General features: G+C 40.3%; 2 protein-coding genes across 6 annotated transcripts in view; one reads left to right on the forward strand and one right to left on the reverse strand.

Annotated features, from left to right (window-relative positions):
• The window catches only part of NRG4 (neuregulin 4), a 29,050-nt gene extending 17,271 nt beyond the window's left edge, over positions 1-11,779 (forward strand). For all 4 annotated transcript variants that reach the window (XM_075099974.1, XM_075099975.1, XM_075099972.1 and 1 more), the window contains 3 exons: positions 231-380; positions 5,099-5,178; positions 5,266-11,779. In XM_075099974.1, the coding sequence (XP_074956075.1) occupies positions 231-380; positions 5,099-5,178; positions 5,266-5,282 (247 nt within the window). In that variant the 3' untranslated portion in view covers positions 5,283-11,779. The remainder of the gene's footprint in view (positions 1-230; positions 381-5,098; positions 5,179-5,265) is intronic.
• Positions 11,780-12,316: 537 nt separating this feature from the next.
• Positions 12,317-19,573, reverse strand: FBXO22 (F-box protein 22). Of its 2 annotated transcripts, none has more exons than XM_075099967.1 (7): positions 19,397-19,573; positions 19,162-19,294; positions 18,826-18,913; positions 18,343-18,438; positions 17,172-17,336; positions 16,052-16,217; positions 12,317-14,943 (listed from the first exon to the last, which is right to left on the reverse strand). In XM_075099967.1, exons 1-7 carry the CDS (start codon positions 19,516-19,518, stop codon positions 14,517-14,519), a joined length of 1,197 nt encoding a protein of 398 aa, XP_074956068.1. In that variant the 5' UTR covers positions 19,519-19,573; the 3' UTR covers positions 12,317-14,516. The 2 variants fall into 2 exon arrangements, with proteins under 2 accessions (XP_074956068.1, XP_074956067.1); XM_075099966.1 differs by having other exon boundaries at positions 12,317-14,946; positions 19,397-19,571.
• Between the last annotated feature and the right edge of the window lie 73 nt (positions 19,574-19,646).

The raw sequence follows: 19,646 nt of genomic DNA on the forward strand, positions 1-19,646 counted from the left end.
AAAGCAGTATGGAATAGAATATGAACTTGATGCCCAACCTGCCCAATTCCCTTTATTCCAGAAATGCAAGGTGAGCGGAAATTCCATAAGAAAACTTGCTGTGAAGGAAATATAAACCTTGAGTTATGACATAACAAGTTCTCTCCCCACTTCAGACCAAAAGAAGCCTTTGTGCTTTTTGTATTAGGCGAAAAGTTACCATCTAATCTGAACAAAACTTGGTTTCCCAGGTGTATTGAGAATTACACAGGAGCCCGTTGTGAGGAAGTGTTGCTGCCTAGCATCAAGTCCCAAACGAAAGGTGACCTGTTTGGAGCTTTCTTGGCTTCACTACTTCTTCTAGGAGTTCTTGTAATTGGAGCATTCTACTTCCTTTGCAGGTAAAAGTGCTTCAGAGTGCTGAAGCTATTTAATCAAGTAGAAGATTCTTCTGGTAATCATGTACTAATTATTTGAATGTAAAAGTGTGTAATGAATAATCCATAAGGTTTGTATGGTTATTCAGCATAATTAATGTGGATGTCTCAACCTGTTGCTTGTAATATTTTACTTCCTGGCTTGTAGTTGTCTCAGTGTCTTTTCAAGCTATTACTTGTAGTTGCTTTGTAGAAAATACATGTATTACACCCATTTCTGAGGGACTTTACAGTCTACCTAGAGTTAGTGCTTACATTTTAAAATGTTAGTCAACACTTAAGTTGTCCGAAGATGGAGAAGTAGAGGCAAATTACCAAAGTACTTAGGGATCAGAAACTGTTCCACTGCATTGAATTGGCAGCCAAACCAAATGGTGTCATTAGCTGCCAATTCCTTGACAGCTTCTGGTTTAAAAAGGAAAACTAAGGAAGGAATCAAATTCAAGAATAATCCCAGGTAGATGCTTATTAACTAACATCTAGAACAAATCAGAGAGCTAACTCATTCATCCAGGATGATCCATGTTTGAGTAGCATGAAAATGTCAGTGCTAGGCAGCACATGCTGCAGGTTTGGTTTCAGTAGCATTTCAGGCATACGAGGACTTTGAATGAAAGCATGTAAAGCCGTTACTGAGATTAAGTCAACTATTTGATGCTGTACATATATCAGTGCAGTACATCAGTACACTGAAACCAAACTGTCTTCACTCACTCCCTGCATTTATGTATGCAAGTCAACCTCCTATGTCCCCTCTTGTTTTCAGAGTACAGCATTTTTTGTAAAAGCTTATTTTGTCATATACTGTTCATATGTATTTATCCCTTCATGAGGCAGCTTACTAGCCCCTGCAATTCTTAGCCATCACAGACTTGCAGCCTCTTCCTGTTACTCCTGTGCTGCATTTCTCCTTGGTTATGATAACCTAAGGTTCTTGCAATTCTGTTCTTTGCTCTCCCATAATCTCATTGCCAAATCAGCCTCTCTGTTCAGTGACTTTAAATGAGCGACCTTTGGAATAGCTGGTCTAGTTTTACCTCAGCTGCTGTCATAGAAACCCACTGAATGCTACTTCTTCCCATAGCTGAATATATTTAAGAGAGATAGAGAGCATTTGATAAAAAAGAGTTTGTATCCAAAAAAACTTGTTGTAGAGGATAACCCCCACCTTAGTAATTTTAGTTAGATGAATCCTGTCTTAGCAGTGAGAAGCCACAGCAATTGTTTGCTAAAGAACATTTGCACATTACTACAGTGTTATTAGAATATAGCTTTAACTAACTAAAGAAAAATTCATTCAAGTCTCAGATGTACGGAGAGTATTTCTTTAGATGTAAAGCTTGTCTCTGAAAAAAGTCTTCAGAGCAGAGAATTCAGAGAGTGATCTGTTAAAAGATCCCTTTCCTCTTGCATACAGTAGAATTAGGGGAAGGCTAGAGACACAATCTACTGAATTTTACGGTCAAATAGCCTTGCATTGCAAATTACAGAAGCTTAGAATCTAACTGCAGTGACAGGTCTGTGCAAGTCTTTTATTAGTTGGAAAATGAACCTCAACTACTCTGTTTCCTTACAGAAAATCCCTTTACTCAAGCTTTACCTAACTGGCAGAACAAGTAGGAGGTCCTCTTTATTAGAAAAATATCAAGGGCAGCAACTTAGTCTTAACATAGTTGCCCTTTAACCTATCTTAAATAGCAGACTAGCTTAGGACATCTCATCAAAATCATGGTCAACTTCTTTAGTGTGAAAAAAAGAACTTACCTGGTTAAAAATTGTCTCATCTTACCTTTACACTTCAGAGGCTGATGAAGCACAATCATCTTCTGCTGGAGAACTCATCTATAAAAGAAACACATCTAGAAGTCCTTATCTCTTGACTGAAGCGACCAACATACCAGAGGAGTCTCAAGTAGATACTTTAATCTGCTCCCCTCTTTTCAGCTGTTTAAACAAGGATTATTACTAGCAGCTGCCATTAATATTATGATTTTTTTTCCTAAATTTGATCTACCACCTTTATCATAACATTCTGGAAGAGGGTGGAACTGGGGCTTGTAAGGGTTACCTGAGTTTGCATCATCCTTGACTTGTCCTTTTGTCAGGATATAGAGTTCAAAATGTTAAGAGAAATATTGTGCTATCAGATTTCCACTATTACACTTTATTAACAAATATGTTTGATCCATAATCAGAAAGCAGAGCTTTTTCCTCCCATATTGTGTATTAGTAAACATTTCTGTGGCTCTTTCAGCAGAGGATTCTAGTGTGGTTTTAGTATAAACAGTAATGAAATCGAGAGGGATGCAGAAGAGGAAATATTAATGGCAATTTAGGATGCAGAAGCTCAATCCCTAAAATTAGACATCGAATCTTTTAGAATTTAGGAAATCAATATTCTCTTTTCTTGTCCGTGTCTTCACTTGAACCCCCTTTCCTTTCCAAGTTTTCTTCCTCTCAGGCTGCTTGGCGCAGATTTCAGGACCAGGTATGTGCAACGTGCATTTAATGCTCCCTACAAACAAATCCATTCATTATACAAGGGTGGAGAGAAAGGATTTCATTGCCCTGCTTCTAAAAGTAAATCATAAGTAATGGTGAGAGTAACCCATAAAAGAAAAGGGCTGCATAGGAAAATCTCTGGGTGAACAGTGGGAAATAATTCTCCTTTTATATATAGCCAAGTCATCACATTTTTATCAGCCGAGGATTTATTTTTTCCAATCTGCTGCTAAGCTGATTTCATGCTGTATTTGATTAGGTAGTAGGATTCATCATAATGGTATGGTTTGGGAAAGCAAACCTAGAAGGAGGAGGAGGAGAGAGAATCAGAGATGATGAAGAAACAGTATTTGAAATGGCTAGAGGGTGAGAATGATGGAAAGTAGAACAAAAGAGAGGAAAGGAACTGAAGGTCTGAGTGAAAGAACTGCAGAGAATGGAGGGAGGGAAGAGGGAGAAGTGACCAAGGACTGCTGATGGGAAAAAAAGCAGCTTAGAACTGGAAGATAGTCTAGGGTTAAACCTCCCACCATTGCTGGAAGCTGTAGGAGTCTCAGGTTGATAGAACAGAATTATCTAGGTGGTAAAGTGAGTAGCTTTAATTTACTTTCAGAAAACGTTACGAGTAATGTTGTAAAGAAAAGACTATGCTTTTACATCTCAAAGATTAGTCTTGTAAAACAATTTTATATCATGTTGTAGGAATTCATAAGAACCGTACTGTCCACACTCTAAATTAATGTGAAAACCAGTTCAGTACATTAATTTCCTATGCTATTTTATCAAGTTTTTTCCAGGAATGTGTTGTTTCTTAAGTAGTAATCATCACTTCTCTGTCAAAGGGGGAATCCCGATCTTTAAAGAGCATGCTTAGCTCTGTTTTACATTTCTGTAAAAGCTCAGCACATATAGCTATTGCTATTTTATTGGGATTCACTAAAAGATATGGCATCAGGCCAACAACTGTATTTTAGCAAAGATAGTAAAATATTTACACTGTGAATGTAAAACTTATCCATATATATCTACATTAAATCAGAACTTGTTTTATGAGAGTGATTTGCTATTTAAAAATCAAAAATGTCTTGGATTGGAGTAGACTTCTGTGTGGCTTTAGGCCCAGGAGCTGTATAACCTGGTAGCAGAGCAGAGTGTGTGGAGGTAGAGCAAATCCAGTTCTAGCTGCTCTGTCTTGAAACAAACACATGCACCCCCTGCCAACAAATGGTACCGATAAAGCTGATTGTTTTGACCTGGGCAAAACAGGAAAGTCTGCAAAAATCCTTGCTGTTACACTGTTACTGAGGTAACAAATGGCATATTTTGCCACAAGCAATTCACCTGTCAGCACAGGTCCATCTGGCCTTCTTTCTCCAGAAACATATTGTACAAGGGTTACATGAAAAAGAATAAGAAAGGTAGCTGATTAGTATAGATCCCTCATAAGCCAGCTTAGAGGAATAGAGAAAACACTAGGGAAAACTAAAATAAATCTGCAGTTCATTTCTATACTTCATTATAAGTCCATGTTGAAATCCCAAATTACCTGTAAGATAAGTGTATATTGATAAACAGGAGCTCAGCCAGCCAAAACAACAGGGTCTAGGAACAAAGCCATTTAAGCTATCCAAGACAACAGACTTCGCGGAGGAGTTATATCACCACAGGACACAAACTGGACAGAAGGGAGAACAGCTCATGACCCTCCTCAAGAGAGCAGATGTCTAATTACTATTAAAAGAAAGGGAAAGAGACAGCAAGAGATCAGCTCTATTTAAAAGATCTGTTTCTCCTCAAGAAAGTGTGGAAAATACCACATTATTGATATTTCACTTCCAAATGCTAAGAGAGTTAATGATAAACTAAATAACTTCGTGGTATCTACTAATTGCTTAAATAAAGACCTGAGAAATCAGACAAATGGGAACATTAACTTCAGGAGAGAAGCCATGTAGTTCTAAGTGCTGTTTCTGCATCTGATCTCTGTTACTCTCCCTCAGAGAGATGCTTCTCAAAATTGTTGAGTATTAATCAGAAAGTAATTGCAGAAGATCCATGTAACTTTTCTTTAGTGGAAGCATCATTCAATTAATTTGTCTCTCCTCTGGTAACTTTTTTCACTCTGTGTGTGTGTTTTTTTTTTTTCTCACTATTGTCTCTTTTCTGTTTCTTCTGGTCAGGAAAGCTTCCGTTCCAAGGACAAGTTCTTCAGAGTGTGGTGCCATCCTGGTTGAGACTACAAGCAGCAATGGCTGCAACAGTGAGTACATTTAAAGTTAAACGATTTGACTCCGTAAGGGGAGGAAGTTTTCTTCAATTAAAAGCATGTGTTTTGTTTATTTTTCAGAAACAATAACAGAGTAAAGTATTAGAGTGGAAAAATGGTGGGAAAACAACATGCAGAGCAACCCTAAGAATACAGTAATTATAGAGGATGACGTGGTAAGCAAGATGAGAGAAGGAAGTAAACTGAAATAGGAGGCTTGCTTACGTGTTGAAGACTGCAACTAAGGCATAAAGAGAAACAGTTGTGCTTCTTCGTGTTTCTATGTATTTTTAAAGGTGTATCAAATCATACAGAAATCACTGTAATCACTATAATTTGTTTGAATTTTGTGAGATTTTTCATGACAAGTTACTGTTTTCAGTAATGCACAGGTAGAAGCATGAGATAATTTCAGTTTTTACTGCATGGGAAATAGGAAATAATCTTTTTTTCACTGCACACAAAATATGAGATAATCAGAGGGGTTTTAGCATGAGGTAATACTATGAATTTTTTATAGGATTGTCCTTTTAACAAGATTGCCCCAGAGGAGTTGAGGACTGTCTTGATTAAATAGTTTCAAAATTTATACCTGTGATACATGTCCAGAATTTGCCTTGTTTCAGATACACGTACCAGATGTAAGGGGGCGGAAGGTACCTTTCTCCAGTTAATACTGATTTTTTTTTTAATAGTAAGACAACATGAGGATGAGGTACCAGTGCTAGTGTACTGGCCAAATTCCTGGTACAGTATTTTAATTCAAATGAAAAGAAAATATTAAGAGATTGGTGATGGTTAGAAGTTTACTAGGCAGAGTATTTACCCTTTGTTTGGTATATGTCCCTAATATTAAGCAAGACACCTTCCTCAATGGTTTTATTTTTGTCTTGCCTTCATCTGAAAATCTCACTGCTGAGAGAGATTTAAATCTTACCTTAAATTTTCCAGTTGATATTTCAGATACTAGAAGTCAGGAATTTTATTCAGCAGTTCCCTTCCTGACGCAAAATATTATCCAACCAGGTGTCTTGGCTGAACAAGTGCTGCCCTCTCTTAAGATTTATTTGTTTTATTCACGTAACCATTTGTTAATCACACCAGTATATTATATATCACTAACTGGTTCCTCACAGGATTCTCTTTCTCAGACAAAGAGAGGCCAAATGACATGGTCTGTCTCTCTTTCTGTCTTGACAACACAAAGAGCCTGTCTGGTTAGTCAGAGACATAGAAAATGTGAACAGAACAATTTTATTTTCAGCAAATCTCTAGCCCTGGAGGTTGAAACCAGCAAAACTCAGATATGTTTCCATAACGGCACATTACCTAGCAGCTCACTATGCAGGATTTATAAGGTTGTATTGAAGAGAAAGTTAATTCAGAAAACTTCAGGAATTGAAAGGGTAGAAAATGCAGAACGCAGATTTCTTATCTCTGAAATAAAAAATCTTGAGGTGTATAAAAATATAGGTGCAAAGAGAATGTTGAATAAGCTTCTATTCCTAGGGTGTCTACTACGCACTCTAGTGTCAGAAAAAATAGTGTGTATTTTATATCAATGTAGACAAAAGTACAGCAAGACAGAGAAGGAAATACATGCTGTTACAATGTATAAAGTAAGAGGTCAAAGAGAAAACCGTATTATAATAGCTACCAGAAAACAAAACAGAAAAATACATTACCTTCTAAGGACTCATGTCAGCGAAGTTAGAGTCCAATTTAAAGCTCAGCATCTGAAGGGAGGATCCGAGGGTACCAAATCAAGTGGAGGACCTGATCCAGAGAAGCTCCTGATCAAGTTATATAAAGCACTAAAAGATCACTTTCTTCCCACATTAACTGATCTTATACGTTATTTTCTGGACTTCAAACCTTTAGCAGATACTCTGAAGGAAGGCGATGACATTATTTTAAAGGCTAGGAAAAATAAAGGTGATTTCACGTCACACAGGGATGTGCCACTGTTAAATACAGAGTTTATGAGATTTGTATCAGTACTGACAGCTACGTTAGAATCATTATTACCTACAGTACTTTGCATAGCCTCAGTGAAAATCAGTCAGAGACGACTGCTGTTAGATAACTTCCACATGTTATTGCTCGTGAGACATTCAGACTTAATAATGTTGACATTTGGTATGCTAGTTTCATTGAAGGAGGAAAAGGCTTACAGTCACCTTAACTGGAAATTCAGGGAAGAAATAGTAATAGAAGATGCAAGAAATAAATGGACTGAAGTTGTACTCTATAAACTCTTAGAACAGCTTTCTAGACAGACGTGGAACAATCATTCACTGTTACCAGTCTTGTTTGCATTATTTGGGAAACACTTTGTACGAAAAGCGAGGATGAATAAACCAAAACTATGTTTAAATGCAAACAAGTTGATCTATGAAACACTGTTACCTTTGAATGAAATCCTATTAGCGATTCAGACTGCTTCAAACCCATTGCATCTGAGAACATTTCAGCTTCTAAAAAGAATTATTTCAATTCACAAACTTTGTGACACTGACATTCAGGTCAAAATGAGAGCAGGCTACAAATTAATTTTAAAGTGGTCAAATGCCACAGAAAGTACAGGGTAGCCGACATTAGCTATAATAAAATAGCACAACACACACTAGCAATGCTTGCTTACAAAATTAAGCAAGTAGTCCCGTGAGCAATAAAGCTAAGGAAACACCCGTTCCAATGGATCAAATCTTGCTGTTGGAGTCACTGGAGTTTAAAAAAGCATTACGTGTATATGCAGGGATAAGTAACAAGGTCTCTCTTCTCTGCTTGACTCCTGTTCTCATGAAACATAAAGGCTTATGTCTTTGAGATTACCCCTCCACCAGCTGAAAGGTTATGCAGGGAAGAAAAGAGGAAAAGACTAATTTCTTAGGAACCTCCACTAATATGATTACACAACAATTTATTATAGTGTTATGGCAAAAATTCTTTTATACCTGAGGATCATGTTTTCCTTCCAGAATCGTTTCTTTCCAATAAAGGTCTCTTCATAATGTGTTGCAAAACCCGTTTGATCACGTGCAGAACAAAATGCCAGCTATTAGCAGGAATCTCTTTGTAGCCCTAATTAAGAGGTTGCTTGATGTTACTCAGTATATAATTTTTTCTTCCATTAGTAGCCCAAACACTGGGGCAAAGTACAATGAAAGGAGAAGGAGAAATGGCTGTTCAGAGAAAACAAGAGGATTTCTCTGTGCTGCATTGTCTTTTTATTTATATTGTTAAATATTAAGCAGGAAGTTGACCAAGGGGAAGTCCATCTGGTAGCACTTCCCATTTTAAAAGGTACCTTCAGTGTTGTGCCACTCCTTCGCAATTTACTGCACTAGAAAAAATATTTTCTTCCTGGCCCTGCATTTTTAAAGAGTAGCAGAGGGACTCCGATAGTATGACTCACTTATTTGAAAATGGAAAGCAGAGAAGAAATGGGGGAGCAAACTTACCACAACAGAAATGGTCTCTCTGCCATTGCTTTGTTAGGAGCTACTGAACTGACTGGAGTCCAGGCAGAAGGGGAAAGCAGTGACCTTACCTAAAAGGCTAAAAATTCCTGTTACATCTTCAGCAGATTATCTGTCAGGAGATGTGTACCTAGAAAGGACTTCCCAAGGAGAGGGAGGGCTTTAGCCAAAGGTGGTTATGGATTTAACATGGGACATCCAACTCTTCTACATGAAAAACCAAACCAAACCCCTCAATTATGTTCCTCTGGCAGTTAGCAGCCTTTCAGATGAAAAGGACATCAAACTATTTCCAGTAAAAACTGAAAAGAATATGGATTAGTTTGGATAAGAGTTTTCACTTGCATTATGACCATATTCAAACCCAGATATATTATTGAAGACTTATCTGTATAAGTTAGGGAAAAAACTAGAACTAAATTGTGTTAGGATTCTCTGGCAGTTATTTAGATTACCGGGATGCGTATGTTCACTGTACCTCTCTCAGATATAATGCCTTCTGCTGACATCTATGTATTTAAATGAAGAGATGTAATATGCCTATATCTCAGATTATATGGAATAATCAAAAGAATCCAGATATAAATTATTGGCTTTTTGTGGTTAAGATTAGTGAAAAATGTGCTTCTTTCAAGAAAGTACTGCAGCATTTCCTGCGCTTTGGGGGAAAACAAGCAAACAAGAAAACCCAAACATGTACATGCCTAAAGATGTTTTAAAAAATCAAAAAATTTTTTCATTATTTTATGTAACATTACTTGCTTGTGCTCATCGAAAAATCTGTTCTTGATTTTCTTGTGATTGTAACCCGTTCAACATAGTCTGTGTGTAACGTGAGAAAGCAATTTCTTGATAGTGAAGTACCAAATACAAATTTTGTGAAATACCGACAGGCAGGCTGGCACTCAGTTCCGTCTTTGGGACTGATACGCCACAAAACCTTTTACCAGGAATTATTTCTATAGCTAGCTAAGGGAGTGTAACAAAACCTGCAGCTCTAGAATCTGAACTAACAAGACGACATTCCTGTTTTCATCCCCAAAATTAAAACCATAACCAATTTCTAACACTCCTAAACACATCTCTATGTCAGTTCATGTAACATTTGAACATTCTTGTTCAGTTAAGAGACTGTTTTCAGATTATCCTCTTGATAGAAGTAATATTTTGACTGCAACTTTTGTACAGGCAAATGATGGGCTGTAAAAATGTAGCTGAGCATCAAATGGTGGCATTTTTAACAGGGCTCTGTAATTTGAACCTATGTGGTATGTTCTCCATCCCAGAACTTGCTGCTGTTTCAAACTATTCAGTCATTTTCAGCAGTTCTGGAGACTCTAGGAGAGTTCCCATTTTGAGGGAATTAGTGCTTGCTCTCACTGTTGCCATACTGACAACTCAGCTATGACATGCTTCTTTTAAAAAAGCTGTTTTTAACTGTTAAAGCTGTGAAAATTTATCTTGAAAAGGTGACATGACTGCCACTGATTCAGTGATATGAATCACTCTGAAACATTTATTTTGAGAAGTTTGTGCTACCTGCTAATCTCAGTGAGGTTCTAGCTGTGAAATATAATGATGGCAATTTATAAACTGTTTCTAAAAACATTTAGAAGCACAAATCTCACTGATTTGGAAATAAAATTTTCTCTCCTAAATTATTAAAGGACTTGAAAAAAATTCCAATTAGCTATTTTATTTCTCTGCTGATAATTCTAACATAAGTACCAGGTAATATAATTTCCAAATAATTCAAACCTATCTTATATCTCCTTTGAAAAAAGGTTTCCAGTTTTTCACTGTAGCTATGTTGTCTGTTTAGAACAATACCCCACGTTGTTACGAACTGCTGGTAGGCACAGAATAATCAGCACAAGTGTCCTACAATGTTTGAACTCTTATTTGTTGGACCTAAAACTGTGGTACAAGACCGAGGCACACCGCCGCCACCACCACAAGTGAGCTCAGTTTACCTCACTGCACATCTCTGAGCCTGTAGTTCAGGAGACACTGATAGGCAGAACACTCTCAATGCTCATCCAGAGCCCCTCGGAAACGACAGCCTCGTCTGGAGCCTGTGCCTGGCTGAGAAATGGGCTTAGGAACAGGAAAAATTTCAAGTAAGAAATTTGATAATCAGAGTCTAACATTTATCTTATCTGCTTCATGTACGCAAAATAAAACTGGTGTATTAAGATAGAATGTATTTTAGAGATCCACCACAGACTTACACAGTCAAGAAAAGAAAAAAAGAAGAAAAAAAAATCTTCCCCCCAATATAATAATGAAAACCAACCAGACAGCAGGGGAAACAATTATTTTCTTAATGTTTGCAGAGTGCTCAGAGATTATAATATAAAAGACTTTAAATTTACCTGTTTACTATCTTTGTAACTTCTAACTATGCAAACTTCCAGACCTCAAACTTTACTTTCCTGTACCATTCCATTGAGTAAAACAGAAGTGGGCATCTGAATGGCAAAGGTTTTTTAACTTGTTCTCTCATTTGCCTAGACACTAAGAGTTCAGAATACTTAGGTCGATACCAGAGTTAGTGTCTTGTAAGAAAGGTAATGAACACCACTGCAGAGTTACTTCTAGTAGAAAGAAGTTCTCCATTTTTAGAAAGACAAACTAGGGGGGGGACAGTGACACCACGTAAATTTTGAGGTAGCCTTTTAACTGAGAATTAAGAACCACATGTAACCACTTGTTTCTCCCAAATTTAGTCTGAGGTTTAACATTCTTATCAGCCTTCTCTGCTGCACACCGTAAGTCAAAGTTTGGCTGTATCTTGGTTTATGTATCTTGGTTTATCCTGCGAAGGGGGCATAATTCTGTCTCATTCACCTGTTAAAATAAGGCTTGTTCCAATATTAACTTGGGCTGAAACAAATCTGGCACAGAGTAACAAAACCCAAGTCCACTATCTTTGCAGTTTTCTGCAGTTTTTAATGGAAATTGCTTTCTGGCAGTACAGTTGTGACAATTTAGAATAACTTGGCTCCTCTCTACCAAATTTTTCTTGCTTTTGTACAACTGCATGTTATAGGAACATCCTATCATGAGGGGATTTTTGGATTAGTAATTTTAAAATCAAAATTGTGGTTACAGCTTTGTGTTTGGTAATTGCTGTTTTGGTTGTGCAAGTACGAGGTTATACATCACACGGCTTGCCTGTTACTCTTTGCACTTTTGAAACCTACACTTCACTTAATTGAAAGATGCATTAAGGAAAAACATGCAGCGAAACATATTTCATATTCAAAACATGGGGGAAAGAATGTTTTTACCTTTTGTCAGCAAAACCATCGCCCCTCCCTGCAGCTCTTGTGACTTTGAAGGTTTTCTTTTTTTTCTTAAAAAAACCAAAATCCAGTTGTGGTCACTTAGGGACTATATTCTCTTGCTGGAAACACATTCTGTCAGCACTGTAACTGTAGATAATTATCTTTAGAGCAGTCCTGCTATTCACAATTGCCTCAATATTCATTTAATTGACTGTCCACTTTAAAACCTCATGGTTATCTTTTGAGTGACAGAGAGGTAAGTTACGGCACTCCCTTTTGGTCCGTGCACCTTTTAAGCAAACATATTTTGGTTTCACTCAGTTGTCATCATGAAGAGCAAATGACAGCGTGGAGACAAAATGAATTCAGATAGAAAAACATTTTAATCACAGATGTTGCAATTTCATCAACTACACCGCTTCCCTGTCACTTGGAAGACGTGATGTACTCTGGGAGGGAATGCAGTGGTTCCAGCCATGCAGTGCACAGTTCTGGGGTCCCCTGGGCTCACCCCCACTCCAAGGTTGGAAAGGATCCTGGACTCTGGTGCAGGCTCTGGGGTTTCCCGCCCCAGCATCTTTTCTGTACTACATTTACCTCTTCAGTGTCTGCAGCTGCAGGACTCGGGCACCTAAAGCACCTTGCTGCTGATCATCCCCTCCAAACCACACTCTCACTTCCCATTTTGCTCCATCCTTGGAGCTCACCATCTGCCTCTTCAGACACTTCTGGACAGGTTTGCTCTGTAGTTCAGGACACGTGGTTGATCACACTTCATCATCTACTATGGCAAAAAGTTAAAGTTCATGGGCTTACGCTAGCAGTGATGCTGAGTAGCCCTAACTCATGCTCACACCTACAGGAATCTGTGTTACAGAAAGAAAACATTTTCTTTGCCTCCTGTTAGCTTGCACGGACAGGAAGGGCCCAACATGACATTCCGGTTATGCTGAAATGAGAAAACATGTATCCACCTCCCACGCAGAGGCTTCTCTTAAAATTCAAGCATGCTCCTTTTCCAAACACCTTTCCTTCTAAATGCAGTAACTAAACATTTCCCAAGTCACACCCACACTTACTCATCTCCTGTCCCTAGAAGGCCACTGGGAGTTCACAGCTCATCCTCTGTCTTATAATTAAATAAACCCACATCATCAACACAGCCACTGGGAAGTGTTGTCTCTGCCCAGCACCCACTGAAACCACCAGTTAGCTCTCAGGAGAGACATGCCTATACCTGAACTCGTTAGGCCACCTTCGGGAAGTTTTAACTAGGCATGGGCAAAAAGTTGCCAACTGTTGTCTTGGGTGGTACACTTAAAGCAAAATACCGTTATTTTGTTGTGTAACATACAGCCAAGCCTTTTACTATGCTGAAAATGGGCCAGCTGCCTGATTTGGCATTCAGAAGTGTGGTGAAATGGTGCAAAATCAGCCTTATTTTCTTCTCATTCTACTACTAAGTGAAAATGGAAGAGAGAATTTGAAAGGGAGCAAATATATTACTAGCTATACTGAGACTATATATTACTTATTGAACTTTGCAATACTGCATTCCAGCTGCAGCAATCAAAACAGGTGGCCGATGTAAAAGCACAAGAAAAACATGCAAAGGACAAGTCTTGTTTAAAGGCTCTATATAGAAAGAACATAGCCAGATCTTCCTTGCCCCACAATTTCAAATTAAAAAGCAAAAAACTTTTAAAAGGAACTTAAAGATACCAGGTAGTCTTAATTTTTAGCACTCTGGTTTAAAGATTTACAACAGAGAGCATCATGCTGCAAGAGAATCTAAAAGAAAAGGCAACCTCTGCATTTTGATTGTGGAATCTTAAATCACAAAGGCTGAAACTGCTGGTACACACCAAATATCCGATATTAGTCTAAAACAGTTATTTAAGACAACTGAAATTCAGTTCAAGATGGTGAGACAAGTTGAGCTTGAACTGCACACCACCTCTTTAAATCAGAGCTTTTCTCTAAGAATAGAGAGCAAGGTACTGTTACATGTTTTCGTCTTTATTTAATGAGCACTTTGTTACTTTTCTCTAAAGATTTTCACTCATTTTGTCTAGTAAAACCATTCAGTTCTGTAAATAGGACTCAGGTCTGGGCAGGTTTTGCATCTCTCGAAATAAAATCCAGGAAATGGTGGATTTTATGCATCAGTATTTCAGTATGCATCAGTAGTTTCTCTAGACTGTTTTGCATACACAAATAGAGCACATCAAAGCACTGTTTCTTTCTACATGCTTATATTTGGACTCCAACTGCCATTTGTGCAAACTGCTCTCATTTGGGAAGAAAGACACCTTCTTCAGTTGCAGAATTCCATCAAATATAATTTACCTGCAATTCCGATGTGTACAGGGGATTACACAGAACACAAAGCTTTCTCGCAGCTATTACATTAAACTCTATTCCAACTACAAGATTGGATAATATTACCAAAATGATGTTTACATTTTGGAAGGGGCTTTGACTGCAAGATGACCACTCTTCCAGACTTCTCAGCTTTCTGGAATGAAACAAACAGCTCACTGAAGCATTAAAAACATATTTACGCTTGGTTTGCTTTAGTTGAACCAAGATGAATAAGAGTCATAACAGTAGTATAACCATGAAGCAGATCATCCTTGATATCATTACATTCTCTTAATATGAAATTCCCAGTAACTATTCGATCACATCCTATTTCCCCATGTCCAAAAAAGCCAAAGAGGGGAATGTTTGGAAAAAACTTCCTAAATGCATCTGCTTCCATATTCCTCTTGGTTTTATAATGCCGATATCCTCTGCCAACACACGCAAACATGAAACCGATGGTGTTATGTTCAGGGATGTTTGCCGCTTTGAGACGCTGCATGGCGGCTTCTGCTGTCCTCTCATCAGCTACGTCCTGGTCTAACAAAACAGTGGCACTCTGAATCTGGGGACCGCTGAAAGCCAGCCCGACCACACCGCAGGCATCGCCGGGCTGGGCGCTGCTACTGAAAGGCAACAGGCACCGAGTTAGAGAACATTCTGGAGAGACCACTTCTGACCTGGATGACCTCTGCTGTGGTGGAAGCACATTTCAAAGCAGACCAACATCCTAGTGGTTCTGAAAGCCACCCGTAGTTAAAAAACAAGCCAAAGCCTTCCAATTTTAGCAACCTTTCACATGAGGGACTTTCACATCCACTACCAGGGATTAAGCCCAAGCCCACCTTTCAAATACATGCCAAATTCAGCCATTTGTGTAAGCCACAGCTCTGTAATTCCAGTAAGCTTTTAGTTACACTTAGGACAAGCAAAGATACTCAGCATTTATGTATCAAACCAGGGTAGCAGCCAGTAATGGCTTCAGATTCACATTGCTTTGTGTCTCCTTGGTCAGCCAGGACACATTGGTTTTAGTATTTACCTACTTAGGCCTTATCAGCAATAATTTAATAGCCAGTCAGCTCTCTTTTCTAGAGTAATGGTTCAGCTAGCGTACATCAGATGCAAGAAAAATGCTGGTATTGCATTTTTAGTCCAGACCTACGCTGGAGCCCAGATCTGCCCTGCATGGATCCAGGCAGAGGGAAGGGGTTTAAGCTAGACAAGATCTAGCCCAGTCCTGCGAGTGCTGTGTCCTTCAGCAGCGGCAGCATATTAGGTGTGCTCCTGGGGCACAGTTCTGTTCATGTGTTCATCTACGGCTCTGCAATATGAACCAAAAGGAGGCTGATACAGGAAAAAAAAAGTTCACATAAATGGTCTCTGTCACGATAAGTGATAATTTATCTGCAAGCCAGAGTAAACACCGACAGACTGCAATAAACACACATAGGGTATCTGAAGCTGGAAAACTCCTTCACAGAGGGCTTCTCCTAGCTGGGTTTCCAGAATCCCATTTGCAACAAGGTCATACAAAGCTACCAGCTTTTCTAGCTAGATCACAGTGTAGCACTTGGACTTTATTATCTTAAAAAAAAAAAATCATTTTACTGTGCTGTGGTTTGGCATTAATGGGCATTTCTAATATGACATAACTAAAAGGCTACGGCTTCTGCAGCATTTCTCCCATTTTAGATCTTCTTTACAATTTACCTTGAAAAAGATACCTACTTCTCAGAGGTCAGTGATGTAAAGCTCTCAACTTGTCCCCCAGCCAGGATGATACTTTTCTCATTCAAAGGATTGACTATTTGATGAAGAAATCGAGTTGCTCCAGACTTCCAGGAGTTGTAGCCAAACAGAAGAACCACCCGGAGATCTGGGTTATTCTTCAGACCTACAAACAAAACCACAAACACCAGTCCTCTTATTTTTAAATCCTGACACCGTAAGTCCAACCATCCTAGTCTCTCCTCAAATAGTATATCACACCTTTAATAATGGCTTTCCACTGCTGCAACTGGGAAACGACACGAGTTGCCCAGGCATTCAGGAGCTGGGCTGCATTCCCCATGTAAGTGAGAATTTCTGAAAAGAACCTATCAAGGCAAAGAAGACTGCATCCACTTCCTCCAGCTGTCAACTTCTTTAGCAGACCACATGAGTTTTACCAAAGCCTCTGAAGGTACAGCATTCAGTTTTACTTGGCAGCCTTAATCATTGTTTTACAGATCAGAACTGAGTGTATAGGTTATTTAAGAAGAACCACAATGCAATAAATAGCTCTACCTTAAAAGTAAATATGTTACATCAGCCTGTTGCTTATCCCAAGGCAGAAACTGCCAGGCTCTGAGAAGACTTAAAAAACCCTCATTATACCACTCTTCATAAATGATCGACCCTGCTGAGGACACAACGTGAGGACTGTAAGCTGTATTTACTGAAATACCGTGTCTTCTCTTCTACCTTTCCTTACTACAACACCTGACTTAGGATCTAAATACAAAGTTATTTTGAATAAGAGGAGCAGCTCCTTCCAACTTGTTTCTAAACCGCAGTGATGGAAATCTGCCAACGGCACAAGCTCATTTATTTTTACTTTTAACCAATTGCTCAAAACCTAACTGCTTCCTCTGAACAGCTCCACTTGGAACCCAACTGAGGTAATCTGAGATCAACACTCAGTATAAGTGAATACTCCAGAGAATGGGAAGAACAGAGATGCATAATTACCAGCTGCAGCCCTAGAGAGCCCCAGCCTAGCACAGAAGCTGTTGCTTCCACGCTGGTGCCTAGAAGAGCAACACAACACTTCACAAAAGCCCAAATACAGGGGAGAACAAGAACATACCTGCTTCAGCAAATTTACTTTCATCAAAGACCCTGTTCTTCAAGTCTTTTGAAAAATGGAAGGTATGAATTTTCACCCCATCGATTTTGGGAAACAACAGAGCAAATCCAGCTTCACCCTCTTCAATTTCTTGAGGTTGATTGCTGCTTGAACCCATAGGGGTAACTACAAAGACACCAAACCAAACATCCCGTGTTCAGTGATTCCAATGCTTTTGTGTACACCGTAACACAGATTAAGAGGAAGAACAGCTTAGACGATGTGAAACATGACAGTTCATTTCCATAACATATCTAACTCACAACTGGTATGATTTCTTTGCTGATATTTTGTGAGATGAAGCATGTAGGAGTCCTGCTGGCTATAGATCATGCTGAAGTCACTTCAGACAAGGAGACATGGATATATTTGGACATTTCCCCCCAGCCACACCAAATATAAATCAGTGGGAAAACAAGCACTGTGCAATATAGCTGTCTCAATCCTTCCTGCCAACTTCTGCAGTCATGAAAACATACTCAGGTTTTCAAGCACCACAAGTGAAATGCATTATACAAGCATGTGATCATACAAATACTGGGAGCGTATTATTGAACTATGCTAATGACAACAACCAAATACCCTACTTATGCTGTGGGAAGAGAATTTAAAGCAAGAGACTAGGAAAAAACTTTCTAATGGTAAGAAAGTGAAGCACTAGAAAAAGACTGCCAAGGATGGCTGCGGATTTTCCACAGTTACTGCATTTGCCTCCTGCTAGCCACAGCAAACAGGTACATACTGAGGGTGTCCTGTAAAATTAGTCACATGTGACTCCAAAAAATATAGATAAATCCAAGAAACATTCAATAATTACATTTAGGTGCTGGGAAAGACTGCAGTAAGCTGCCTGCTCAACGAAATCAACCCTTTTAATTGTAACAGCATTACATGAAGTACGAAACTAAGCTCCACGTGACTTAGCAGCGACACTATGGACTCCTTAAAATTTAAACTAGTACTGAACAAGGTGAGAGAACACAGTAATCACTGTGAGAGCTCTCCTGTCAGTCTGCAGGACTATGCTTTCAAAAACTTCTGAAACTTTGATATACAGGAACCCGAAGAGATGCGTGATACACTGGACACCTTCCAGCTGATCTCTCACAAAAATCACACATTTTCCTCCTACCTACAATCCCTGGGGTGACCAGTCCAAGAACCTGGCATCGCTTTGGCAACAATTTTTCGAGCGCAACTGCTGTTTCTTTACTGTTTCTTTTCCTGGCTATTAAAAAAAAAAAAGGAAAAAAAAAGGAAAAAGAAAAGTAAAAATTAGTTCTGAACAGTACTGGAACAAACCTTGCAGCCAATCCTGTCCTATTTAACCAGTGCTGCCCATCAGTGGCTACCCTGCTAACAACGCGGCAAATCTGTACTGATAACAGCAAGAGCACAGGACTAGAAAGCTGTCTTTGTAAAATAACATACACCTACAAGCTGCGTTCCATACTACAGATGTAAAACTACGCGGTTGTGCTTTTTACAAAAGCTATACTTTCCCTTGAAGTTCAAATTCAGAGAATTCCCTTTCAGCTGGCTCTTCTCCACGTGCTGCGCTGCGCCTACATCCCAAGCGCTTCCTGAGGTGGGAGGGAGTTCGTTCGAGGTTTACCTTTCTTTTGCTCGTGACACTCCTCGTGCCCGCTGAACGTTTCTGCGTCGGCTATGTAGAGCACGGTTTGCGGCAGCACGTGAACCTTCTGCGAAAACACGGGAGAAGCAGCGGGACAGTGCAACAGAACCACCGCTCCCGCAGGGCCCCATCCCGGGGTGGGAGGGAGGGAGGGAAGGAGAGAAGGGAAAGGAGGAGGGGAGGGAGGGAGAGAAGGCAGCAAGGAAGGAAAGAAGGGAGGAAGAAAAGGAGGAGAACGGAAGGGAAGGAAGGAGGGCGGGAGGCTCCTCAGGCGGGCGCGAGCCCTTACCGTCGCCTCCCCCCGCCCGCACCCACCTCCAGCTCGCGGGCCAGCGCGCGCACCAGCGCGTGGCTCTCGGCCGGGCCCGCCTCTAGCGCCGACACCCAGGCGACGCACTGCCGCCCCCGCAGGATCCGCCGGGCGCACTCCCTCCACAGCCGGCACACGCTGCAACGCACCGCGGGCAGAGCGCGTCGGCGGGGCCGCACCGGGAGGGCCCCGCCCCAGCGCTACCTCGGAACCCAGCACCCCCGCGGCCCCGCCCCTTACCAGGCGGCGCGCAGCAGCGCCTTGGTGGGCAGGAAGCCGAGGACGCGCTCCACCACCTCGGCCAGGTTGCCGAGGACGAAGGCGCCCTTAGCTGCGGCCTCCGCGGTACTGGCGGCCTCCATGTCGCCACCGCCCCCCGCCGCCTCCCCTTCCCCGCCGCTTCCAGGGCGGGGTTCCGGTCGGGTGGGGTTCCGGTCACGCGGGGGCGGGGACAACAAGAGCAGGCACACGTCCGCCCCCCGGCGGAGGG

The sequence above is a fragment of the Phalacrocorax aristotelis genome, chromosome 7 (assembly GCF_949628215.1).
Source record: "Phalacrocorax aristotelis chromosome 7, bGulAri2.1, whole genome shotgun sequence".
Taxonomy (NCBI): domain Eukaryota; kingdom Metazoa; phylum Chordata; class Aves; order Suliformes; family Phalacrocoracidae; genus Phalacrocorax; species Phalacrocorax aristotelis.